Genomic DNA, 12,521 nt, shown 5'->3' on the forward strand with positions numbered 1-12,521 from the left:
CATCTAAAGGGAAACGCATCTCCAACTGCCTAATTCCTACATGGGTTAGGGAGTGTTTTCCTGGGTTACGAGAGAGGAGCAGCAGAACAGAATCTGTTCTGTTGTTATTTTTCCAGTATTATCTTCATTTGGAAGATGACGACTGAAGACAGCCGTACGAAGCTCTTAGCCCAGAGCCCAGCACATGCACAGGAGCCTCTTGGGAAAAATGACACAAAGAATTCTTCCACTCACCTCCTCCCGGTTCCCTGGTCCCCACGGAGCTTAACCTGTTACTGAATTTACAGCCAGGCCAAGAATGCAGATTTCCGCAAAAGAAGTCCATGTGCCCTGAAATCACCGATGGCTTAAACATTCATCACCAACGTGTACATTGCATTCCGGCCTGCAGCCTCTACTCCAGCCTGCCCGAGGGTGTTCTCCTCCAAGGCCTGTTTCCACAGACCGCAGGCGGGCATGACCCTTCGCCTGCCCTCTCTTCATGGGCAAGTCTGGAATTGTTAAAAAGGAGGCAGCAGGCCCCAAATGGAGTCACTTATGTTAAATCCCATGTTAGTGAACCAAGACTTAATATCAAACCTAACTGCAGTTTCACCCACCCTGGAACGTAACATTAAACAGTTTCCACGGAATTACCCGTCCGCACTCAGTGAAGTACTCCACTGGATGGATCTCTCCCGTTTCCCTTAGGAAGGCGAGCTGGCCTACAACAATTCATTCTTTGCCCATAATCACCTTTTCCGCCCTCTTTCCACTTTAAAAACCTTTTCTTTTCTTCAGCCTGGCAGAGCTCCTTTCTGTTGCTAGGTAGGACGCCGCCCGACTTGCCAACTGCTGAATAAAGCCAATTTGATCTCTGAAATGACTCGGTTGAATTTCTGTTATTTAACAGAGTACAGAGCATTTTTATCATGGCTTCCTTTCTGAATTGAGGATGGATCATAAAATTAGTTTATTTTTTATTCCTGCTTTACACTTACTCCATCCTGAAGAAGCATCATGATATAGATTTGTGTTTTCAAAAGGAAACTCTGCTGCTCTAGCTGGGCAGATCCTCTGAAGGAGACAATCTCAGGAGTCCACTGTTTATTCTCCCTCATTCCATGGCTTACGAGCTGAGCCCAAGCCAGCCGTGGGACGGGGTTGGAGGGACAGATCCGGAGGGCCGGGTCACACATGGCGTAATGGAGAGGTGGTAATTCTCCTTACAGAGGACAGTAAATGAATCGCAAGGAGCTGGTTGACCCTTAGCCAAGGAGCCTGGCTAGCTGTTTAACAGAGAGCCGGGCCCTGGCACTTCTGCGCTTGGTCCTCTGACTCGTGAGCAACTCGAGTCTTCTGTGCTGGGGAATGGAAACCAGCTACGCCTGCAGAATGGCTACACAAGCAGAGATCGGGGATGGTTTCGAGTCTTCTCTGGACTCATGCAGCCCTGCCTTCATCTGCGTTTACCATATTTAAAGCAGGGAAAGTGTCACATTTCACGATGGGGATCCATGTCTAAATGACGACACGGGTAAAAAGTGAATATTTAAAAGATCGACCTACTTTTCTACGGAACAAACAGCAAAAATCAGACAAGGGAGTAAGCCTTAAGGAGGGACACCAACACATGAATATTTTAGGGAAACACCTGTCTGAGAAAATTAGAAAGATAATTTACTCAAAAATTTGGAGAAAAATGTCACTAAACTTCAATTATTCAAACGCTATTCAAACGGAATTCACAGAACTTTAAACCCTATCTGGTAATTTCACTTAATATCAAATGAAATAAAGTTTGGTGGTGGGGAAGTGCATTTTTCTGAAGCAAAAAAAAAAAAAAAAATTCTTAAGTTAAAAATTGCTTAGCAGCAGAATTTACATGTAATCAATATTGTTACAGAACTAATTTTATCTATTTATTATAAAAGGCTCAGTTGAGAATTTCTGGGCAAAAAATGATTAGCAAAAGATGAACTCAGATATTTCTATAAATCAGACTATAATACTATCCTTGCCTTATTTCTTGTTTCTATACAGCCGAAGTTGCTGTAATCCATATTTTTTATTCTAATTAATTAGTTTTTTTGGTGTTTTTTTTTAAGAGACACAGAGAGAGGATGGGCACACACACATGGGAGGTAGCAGGTAGGGGTGGAGGAAGAGAGAATCCCAAGCAGGCTCCAACCTCGCATCTAGCCCAATGCAGGGCTGGATCTCAGGACCCTGAGGTTGTGACCTGAGCCAATATCCAGAGTCGGACCCTTAACCAACGGAGCCACCCAGGTGCCCCTAATCCATATTTTTTCTCTCCACGTTTGAAGGGCCATCAGACATGAGATCTACTAAATCAAAATTTATATTGTTCATATCAGAATTAATACTCAAAGGAACGGCCTAAAAATTTTAATACCAAAATTCAATTCTGGGCGCAGGTCTATTTATCTTCAAAACAGGAACAGAAATCTTTTTCCGTCATAGGATCACCGTGAGACTTAAGTAATCTACTTAAATGGCTTAGCAGAGCACCTGGTGTATAATATTCGAGAGTTATTACTGTCAAGATTGCTAATCAATACTATTACTTTGTTCAGAATCATTTTTATATCAGTAGGAAGCACCTTCAAATTCCTAAGCAAATATAAAATAAAGGATGTTTTGTCAATCTTGGATGGTGACTTCTCCCAAAACTGACTGGGAAACTTTCTTCAGTGTTCCTTCTTGCTGGGGTGAGGCCATCTTCTCAGAAACAACAGTTGAGCTTCGAGACTGGATGACCCTGACTATCCTTTAAACACAAAACTAAGAAAATCCACCTTAGTTCAGTTGTACTTGGGCTCTACACTGTCTGTTTCCTGGTGAGGGAAGTATTAGTACTTTATTTCAGTATTTGGTTTGCCTGTTGGCTACTTTTACAGCTGCCTCCACCGGAAAAATGGAAGAACAGAATTTGCGTGCCCGAAGGGTAGCATTTTAAGAAGAAAAACAGGACAATGGTGGAAACTGGGAGGCAAATGGTGAATCAGCTGGAAGCCGACCGTACCAACACCCTGTTACCCTCTCTCAGGTTTATCCTACATAGTTGGTATCTTTCTTTACAAGTTATGGCCCTTGTGTCTGTCTACACATCCACGCTCTCTTTCCCGTAAGAAACACAGTATAATTCACTTGGTAATTTCAGGGATCTGAACATTAAGAGTTCAACCAAAGGTGTATATGGGCCACGTGGCATGTGTGATTGACCTGCCCATCCTCCTATGTCCCCCAAGGATCGAGACCTTCCAGCCACCGGCTGACTAGTGGGAAGAAGCTGGTTTGCCATCCTCCAGGGATCACCCGACAGAAATGAATACATGAAAATGGTTCAAGTGTATCTTCAAGACATTTGAAATGACTTATTTGCCAAGAGGAGGTAACACTGTCACGTGAAGATCTACTCGAGGAATAACACAAATGATCACTGTTCTAAAACATACAGTCTACGCTGAATTGATGTTTTCTGCTGTTTCATAGAGTATGTGATCTCATGCTGAACAGTTCGGTCCGGATAACATAAAGCACACACCAACCCACCCCCACCTACAGAATCTGGGGATAGCATCTGAATTATAAGAGCCCTGAAACCATGCCGCTTTTGGGGGAAGGTGACTCTGTCAAGGAAAGGGTTCTCATTTCGTATCAAAAGGAGGGGAGCCTATTAAAACTTCCAGTGAAAAATAATCGGGGCTGTATTTTATTTCCTACACCCTGACGGAGCAGCCCATGTGCGTTATGGAGCGGGGAGCTTTGATGCCAACGTGGCTCTGAGTTTACGGAACGTGGAAAGCTTACCTGTCCCAGCGATTGCCAGTCCAAGCCAGCGCTGCCGATGTAGACATGCTGCTTGTCCACGATCCAGAAGGAGGACTGGAGCCGGCCCTTGTTGTAGGCGGTCATGTTCATGTAGGTCACCTCTGCACCTGGGGGGTTCAAGGGGATCCTGGTCAGCCTCATGGTCAGGCCTTGAACTTGCAACCAGACATGGCAACACTGCTCACGATGTGCAATGATCGCAGCTGGCACTCAGGCCGGCCCAACATCTGCATTAGTTTGGTGCACAGAAGGCCCTGGAGAATTTATTTTGTTCTCAAAGGAAAATAAGAAGGGACACTTGTGCAGAGGAGGCTGGAGTCAAGAGGCAAGAACATGGCCTTCTCCAGTCAGACGGGATTCAAATCCCAGCTCCACCGCTGGCCTCCCAGCTGGTGAGATCCGTGCACCAAACTCTTCTAGTTTTGCAGTCATTTTCATACAAATTTGCAATCAGTCAAAGGATCACCCTGTTTAGTACCACAACTCTCCTCAGCAAAAAACTAGCTATCTTATGCTTTTCTATGTGCTATTTTCACCCTTGACCCTGAAGTGGCTTTTCCTTCCTCATTTTCCCTTTTTATGAACTTTGAACTTGGCCTCCTCCTGCCCTGTCTTTATCTGATGGTTCTTAACTTAAGCAACAATTATTCAAGCCTTACAAAAATCAGCTGTCATGCTGTTACCTAGTTCTGCCTCAGAACAACGCATGCACCACTTCTCAAAAAGAGCATATTGTCCACTGAATGCAATTCAATCTATTTACTGGTTGTTTTTCTATTTGAGTGTAGTTGACACAATGTTAGCTTCAGGCTTATAACATAGTGACCTAACAGGTCTATACCTGATGTCCTGCGCCCCAGAAGTCAACGTGTCACCATGCAATGCTGTTCCAACACAACTGACTCTTCCCTATGCTGTGCCTTTAATTCCCATGAATTAGTCATTCCATAACTGGAAGCCTGAATGCAGTTAAACTTAAATGCAATTCAGTTTAAATGAATTCTTTTCTTTTTTTTTTTTTTTTAAAGAGAAGTGGTCAGAAGGGGCAGAGGGAGAGGGAGAGAATCTTTTTTTTTTTTTCTTTTTTATTTTTTATAAACATATATTTTTATCCTCAGGGGTACAGGTCTGTGAATCACCAGGTTTACACACTTCACAGCACTCACCAAAGCACATGCCCTCCCCAATGTCCATAATCCCACCCCCTTCTCCCTAACCCCCTCCCCCCAGCAACCCTCAGTTTGTTTTGTGAGATTAAGAGTCACTTATGGTTTGTCTCCCTCCCAATCCCATCTTGTTTCATTTATTCTTCCTACCCACTTAAGCCCCCCCATGTTGCATCACGACTTCCTCATATCAGGGAGATCATATGATAGTTGTCTTTCTCTGCTTGACTTATTTCGCTAAGCATGATACGCTCTAGTTCCATCCATGTTGTCGCAAATGGCAAGATTTCATTTCTTTTGATGGCTGCATAGTATTCCATTGTGTATATATACCACATCTTCTTGATCCATTCATCTGTTGATGGACATCTAGGTTCTTTCCATAGTTTGGCTATTGTAGACATTGCTGCTATAAACATTCGGGTGCATGTGCCCCTTTGGATCACTACATTTGTATCTTTAGGGTAAATACCCAATAGTGCAATTGCTGGGTCATAGGACAGTTCTATTTTCAACATTTTGAGGAACCTCCATGCTGTTTTCCAGAGAGGTTGCACCAGCTTGCATTCCCACCAACAGTGTAGGAGGGTTCCCCTTTCTCCGCATCCTCGCCAGCATCTGTCATTTCCTGACTTGTTGATTTTAGCCATTCTGACTGGTGTGAGGTGATATCTCATTGTGGTTTTGATTTGTATTTCCCTGATGCCGAGTGATATGGAGCACTTTTTCATGTGTCTGTTGGCCATCTGGATGTCTTCTTTGCAGAAATGTCTGTTCATGTCCTCTGCCCATTTCTTGATTGGATTATTTATTCTTTGGGTGTTGAGTTTGCTAAGTTCTTTATAGATTCTGGACACTAGTCCTTTATCTGATATGTCGTTTGCAAATATCTTCTCCCATTCTGTCAGTTGTCTTTTGATTTTGTTAACTGTTTCCTTTGCTGTGCAAAAGCTTTTGATCTTGATGAAATCCCAATAGTTCATTTTTTCCTTTGCTTCCCTTGCCTTTTGCGTTGTTCCTAGGAAGATGTTGCTGCGGCAGAGGTCAAAGAGGTTGCTGCCCGTGTTCTCCTCAAGGATTTTGATGGATTCCTTTCGCACATTGAGGTCCTTCATCCATTTTGAGTCTATTTTTGTGTGTGGTGTAAGGAAATGGTCCAATTTCATTTTTCTGCATGTGGCCGTCCAATTTTCCCAGCACCATTTATTGAAGAGGCTGTCTTTTTTCCATTGGACATTATTTCCTGCTTTGTCGAAGATTAGTTGACCATAGATTTGAGGGTCTATTTCTGGGCTCTCTATTCTGTTCCATTGATCTATGTGTCTGTTTTTGTGCCAGTACCATGCTGTCTTGATGATGACAGCTTTGTAATAGAGCTTGAAATCCGGAATTGTCATGCCACCAACATTGGCTTTCTTTTTCAATATCCCTTTGGCTATTCGAGGTCTTTTCTGGTTCCATATAAATTTTAGCATTATTTGTTCCATTTCTTTGAAAAGATGGATGGTACTTTGATAGGAATTGCATTAAATGTGTAGATTGCTTTAGGTAGCATAGACATTTTCACAATATTTATTCTTCCAATCCAGGAGCATGGAACATTTTTCCATTTCTTTGTGTCTTCCTCAATTTCTTTCATGAGTACTTTATAGTTTTCTGAGTATAGATTCTGTGTCTCTTTGGTTAGGTTTATTCCTAGGTATCTTATGGTTTTGGATGCAATTGTAAATGGGATTGACTCCTTAATATCTCTTTCTTCTGTCTTGCTGTTGGTGTAGAGAAATGCAACTGATTTCTGTGCATTGATTTTATATCCTGACACTTTACTGAATTCCTGTATAAGTTCTAGCAGTTTTGGAGTGGAGTCTTTTGGGTTTTCCACATAGAGGAGAGGGAGAGAATCTTAAGCAGGTTCTGCACTCAGCATGGAGCCCAATGTGGGACTCGATCTCACGACCCTGAGACCACTGAAATCAAGAGTCAAGACACTTTGCCAACTGAGCCACCCAGATGCTCCTTAAAGAAATCCTAAATTTCAACATCTTTAAAAGAACAGGCCTATATGCATATTTTTAATGAAGCAAGCTACTTTGTTTTCAGACGCTGGATATTAATGAAGCGGATGTACTCTGGTGGCCTACTTCATTGTCAGGATCTTCATTAGCAGGGAAAGATAGAACATCGTATGCATAAAGGTATATTCCAGAACACCAGAAAGGAAGAGTGGGGTGTACTCTGCGCTTCATCTGTTCCTCTTGGGAGAAGGAAGGTACAGCGTGCACCCGGCCCTGTGCCAGGGGGATGGCAAGAGAGGCTGCGGGACGGAAGCAGGATGGAGGGGAAGAGAGTGCGCAGGTGGGTTGCCTCAGCCTCCAGGCACGCAGGCATCGTCTCATCCAGGGAGGGTTACGGGGAGGAGGAGCAGTTGGGGAGAGCAGGGTCCGAATGGCCACAGTGGGTGGTGGCCATGGCAGTTATGGAGAAATCCACATCTGCGCGGACGCTGTGGTATCCCCTGTGTCCCCCAAGCACACAGCTGCCAGCGCCCGTGAGTGGACGGAGAAGAGCATGTGTCTTGGGGACGTGTCATTTCCCATGGCCACTCTAACAAAGTATCACAAACTGAATGGCTTGGAACAAAAAAAGGAACAAAAAAAAGTCTCTCAGTCCCGGAGGTTGGTAGTCCACAATCGAGGTGTTGGCAAGGGCCATCCTTCCCCCGAAACCTGCAGGGGGGACTCCCTCCTGTGTCTCCCCAGCTTCTGGCAAATCTCTGCTGTCCCCTGGCTGGCAGCTGCTTTCCTGCCACCTCCACCCACTGTCCCAGGGAGGCATGCCCTGTGTCTGCTTTTCCTGAACTCACAAGGACACTAGTCCTGTTGGACCAGGGACTACCCCACAGCCATGGGCCCTCATCTGAACTAATTATATCTCCCAAAACCCTGTTTCCAAATAAGGTCACATTCTGAGGGACTAGGGGTTAGGCCTTTAGCTCTTCTTTTTTGGGGGACATAATTCAATCCACCAACAGAGCTCGAGGCCACATTGGCTGGCTGTGCCCTTCAGCCCACTAGGCTGAGCAGCACTGAGGGAAGCATCTTCTCATCTCTGGAAGGAAGATAATGCAGGGGACCCCGGTGCGTGCCTCAGACTCTACCCACGACAGGGGTCTCCAGGCAAGCCTTCGCCTGCCTTCACGTTCGGACTAGAAACAACTTCATCCCTCTGTGACGCTGGCTGGCTCTCGCCTCCTGGCCTGGGACACTGGGCCTGAAATTTGACCCACAAAGTTGGGTCAAAACACAAACCTGGCATTGGATTGTGTTTTAGTTCTTAGATCCCTGTGCTCTCATTCGGGTCTGCTGCAGCTCCAGCCTGCTGGTCCCCTGGAGGGAACCCCGAGACATCTGAGGGGCTCACGGGGACCGTCCCCTCTGACCTCTCTGTAGCACACCGCACAGCTGCGGCCCTAAGGGTACTGTGGCACTTTACTTGGAAATTTAGCCTAAACAGTGTGATTTCAGCGACCATGGATGGGGCTTGTGTGATGCTCTAGCCAGAGCCTCTACAGTTACATACTGATGCCTACAATTATCCTATAAAGGAACAGCTTCCCTTCAGCAAACCTTTACTATCTAATATACCCCAGCTACTATGATATGTGAAATTAGGAACACAAGACCTCAAGTGGCTGAGTCAAGTTCAGGCACACAATTATTTTGTGCAATTTTTAAGGATTTTATGTATTTGTTTGAGAGAGCGAGACAGACAGAGATTAAGAGAGAGAGCAGGCGCACCCGAGTGGGCAGGAAAGGGAGAGGCAGGTTCCCCACTGAGCAGGGAGCCTGATGTGGGCCTCAATCCCAGGACCCTGGGATCGTGACCTGAGCCAAAGCCAGAAGTTTAACTGACTGAGCCACCCAGGGGCTCCTAAAGCGTAATATTTAAAATGACTGGGATTGTTGGGACCCCTGGATGCCTCAGTCAGTTAAGCAACCGACTTTTGGTTTTGTCTGTTTTCACGATCCCAGGGTCGTGAGACTGAGCCCTGCATCGGGCTCCACGCTGGGCATGGATCCTGCTCAGGATTCTTTCCCTCTGTCCTTGCCCCACTGCCCCCCTCTTAAAAAAAAATAAAAGAAAAGATTGGGATTGTTCAGACAGTGAGAGGGCAGTGAGTATCCGAAAGGTCAGGAGGGAACTCCAAGGGGGGCCCAAGGGCACAAAAGACACAAATGACTTCACAGCTCTGCCTGGGGCTGCGGCCAGCTGCCGGGAGGCCTGCGGAGCTGGGTACAGAGATGACTAAGCAACTCGCAGTAACAGTAACGACCCTTTGCTCAACACCATGTGTGCTCGGTACCAACAATCTCTCTGGGGATGTTGTATTTTGCCCATTTCAAGGGACAAACTACTGGACGTGGTGTCATCAGTCAGTCAACGGAAACTGTCTGATGGTACAGTTGGAAAATGCTTGCCTGTGGAGTATTACTTTCCCATGAAGAATGCTGTTTTTCTGTCAATCTATCCTCCATCTGTCTCTGAAGACATATGCCTTTATCTTAATTTATACCTAATAGGTACATTGTCATAGCCAACATGTCCCTGTTTATTACATGCATACTATTCAATGTTTAGCCGAACAATTTATTTTACAGGCACTTAAGAAATATTTTTGTTGATTGGTCACAGAGATTAGCCTCATCCTACTCTCTTTTTATATGTGTTAGAAAGATACAGTTAAAATACAATGTTTCTGGATGATAAAATATAATCACTTGAGTTTTTAAAGATTTTATTTATTTACTCATTTGACAGAGACACAGAGAGAAAGCACACAAGCAGGCAGTGTGGCAGGCAGAGGCAGAGAGAGAAGCAGGCTCCCTGCCAAGCAAGGAGCCCAATTCGGGACTCGATCCCAGAACCCTGGAATCATGATCTGAGCCAAAGGCAGCAACTTAACTGACTGAACCACCCAGGCGCCCCTCACTAGAGTTTTTAATGTACCACTCGTGCGGGGGCAGTATTATAAGCACAAACTATATCTGACTTTATTCCCTAGGGCTATGCTAGAGAATTCTAATTTTATGGATTTAATTTAATTCTAATTTTAAAGACTTACTTATTTGAGAGAGAGAGAGAGAGAGAGAGCGCATGCTCAAGAAGGGGGGAGGCGCAGGAGAAGATTATTGTCAAGCAATCAAGCAGAATCCCCTCTGAGGGCAAAACCCAGTGTGGGGTCCACGATCCATGAAAACTTATGACCTGAGTGGAAACCAAGGGTCGTGACTCTCAACCAATGGAACCACCCAGGTGCCCCACTGCTAGAATAATTGGCAAGGATGGTCACTCATGTTATGAAGCTGCCCTTTAAATATTACAGACGAACAAGATCACAGAATATCTTTGAAGGCTCGCTTCAACAGCATCGAAAAGTTTTTGCTTTCTTCGATTCCATTTTTAAGAGGACAGACTATTCCTTCAGCCTGTCTGCAGTCCATGACCCCCTGTGCCGAGGCCCCAGGATGCCAAAGAGATGTTCATCACAGGACCTGCGGCCCATGAGGACCCCTGGCTGGTGGATGCGAGGTCAGCAGTGGTGGGGTCTGAATCTCCGAGACCCTCCCATTTCAGTCCCGTCATCTATTTGTTTAACCGATGGTTAGCAGGACTTATTACCAACTCCAAAGAGTGTTTCCAGATGCCCAAAGTGATGAATCAAGAATATGCACTTGTTTCTATAGTTGCTTATGAAATACTTCCCTGATATCTAAGAGGTCCAGTTAAATCTTAAAAAAGCTACCAGGGGCACCTGGATGGCCTAGTGGGTTAAAACCTCTGCCTTTGGCTCAGGTCATGATCCCAGGGTCCTGGGATCAAGCCCCGCATCAGGCTCTCTGCTCAGCGGCGAGCCTGCTTCCTCCTCTCTCCCTCTCTGCCTGCTTCTCTGCCTACTTGTGATCTCTGTCAAATAAATAAATAAAATCTTAAAAAAAGAAAAAAAAAAAACTACCAACATGCTACCATGGTCAAGGTGGTGTGCCAGGACCTAACTGGTTGCACTGATCAAGATAAAGAGGTACAGAAAATTCCCATGTTTTATATCCTTCATGGAAAGTAGAACATTAAAAAAAAAGAAATCTCAAACTGCTAATTACAACCACTTTCAGCTTTCACGGAGATGTTCTGTTGAAATGGAAGGGAATGCTTCTGCTTTCGGGGAGGTCTGCTTCTTTACTGTTTTACCAAAATTGTTATTCTTATGGTATTAGCCAGATAATACTATGCTTATTTTGTGCATAATTTCAATGAAAAAAATATGACACTGAAATTAGTAGATAAAATGAAAATCGGGACTAAAAATGTAATAGTTGGGGCACCTGAGTGGCTCAGTGGGTTGAGCCTCTGTCTTCGGCTCAGGTCATGATCTCAGGGTCCTGAGATCGAGCCCCGCATTGGGCTCTCTGCTCAGCAGAGCTTGCTTCCTCCTCTCTCTCTGCCTGCCTCTCTGCCTACTTATGATCTCTGTCAAATACATAAATAAAATCTTTTTTAAAAATGTAATAGTTAAAATGTATTTAAAGTAAAAAGTATAGTATCACAATGAATTGGAGATTAATGTTACTACTTTGGGGAATCAAGCTGACTGCCACAAGCGCACATTTAAAAATGTGTTTTTCTCAAAAGCCTTCCCCTAAGACTGGACAGCATTAAATTTGCTTATCAGAGATCTGTCCCATATCCCATTTAGTGGAATGGATAGTGATCTCACCTACAGCATTGTTCTTTTTTAGAGATCCTAATTTGCTTTACTGTCAGATTTCAGAGTACCTGTTGTTCGGCTGTGGATGACAATACATAAGTGAACCTCAAGGTCACCAATGCCTCCCTACACTGCAGACCCCTGGGGACCATCCTTCCAACCGCGCCTATTACATGATTTCGAGGATACGACTATGTCAGTATTTCCGCACCGTTATCAACAGCTTAAAAATCTGTATACTCAGATTTTGATCAGAAAGAGTTTCACAAAGGGCTCCTGGGTGGCTCAGTCAACAGTTAAGTGACTGACTCTTGATTTCAGCTCAGGTCATGGTCTCAGGGTCACGAGATCGAGCCCCATTGGGCTCTGCACTGGGCCTGGAGCCTGCTTGAGATTCTCTCTCTCCTTTTCCCCTGCCCCACTCCCCCACCCACACTCGCATGCTCTTGCTCTCTCCCCCTCCTAAAAAAAAAAAAAAAAAAAAGTTTTTACAAATAATCTTAGGCATTTGTTGAACAGTAGTTAATTCACCATCTCAGAGCTAGACCAAGGTTGACACCTGACCTACGCCAAGCCAATACGATTTCCTTAATCATGAGTCACAAAATGAGTTGGGCGGGGGGTGAGGAGAGATAGTACCTGGCAGGCCAAACCCCCGAACCCAGTGTCACTTCGAACCCTGAGCTCCTCTCAATCCCTAGAATAAGTTCCTTGTTATTTAAGCTGGATTTTGAAGGGTTCTGTTTCCCGACTTATTC

General features: G+C 44.7%; 1 protein-coding gene across 5 annotated transcripts in view; it reads right to left on the reverse strand.

Moving 5' to 3' along the window:
* The window catches only part of PLD5 (phospholipase D family member 5), a 396,874-nt gene that overhangs the window by 109,343 nt on the left and 275,010 nt on the right, over nucleotides 1-12,521 (reverse strand). For all 5 annotated transcript variants that reach the window (XM_059144973.1, XM_059144976.1, XM_059144974.1 and 2 more), the window contains one exon: nucleotides 3,814-3,941. In XM_059144973.1, coding sequence (XP_059000956.1) covers nucleotides 3,814-3,941 — 128 coding nt within the window. The remainder of the gene's footprint in view (nucleotides 1-3,813; nucleotides 3,942-12,521) is intronic.

Source organism: Mustela lutreola, chromosome 14 (assembly GCF_030435805.1).
Source record: "Mustela lutreola isolate mMusLut2 chromosome 14, mMusLut2.pri, whole genome shotgun sequence".
NCBI classification, from domain to species: domain Eukaryota; kingdom Metazoa; phylum Chordata; class Mammalia; order Carnivora; family Mustelidae; genus Mustela; species Mustela lutreola.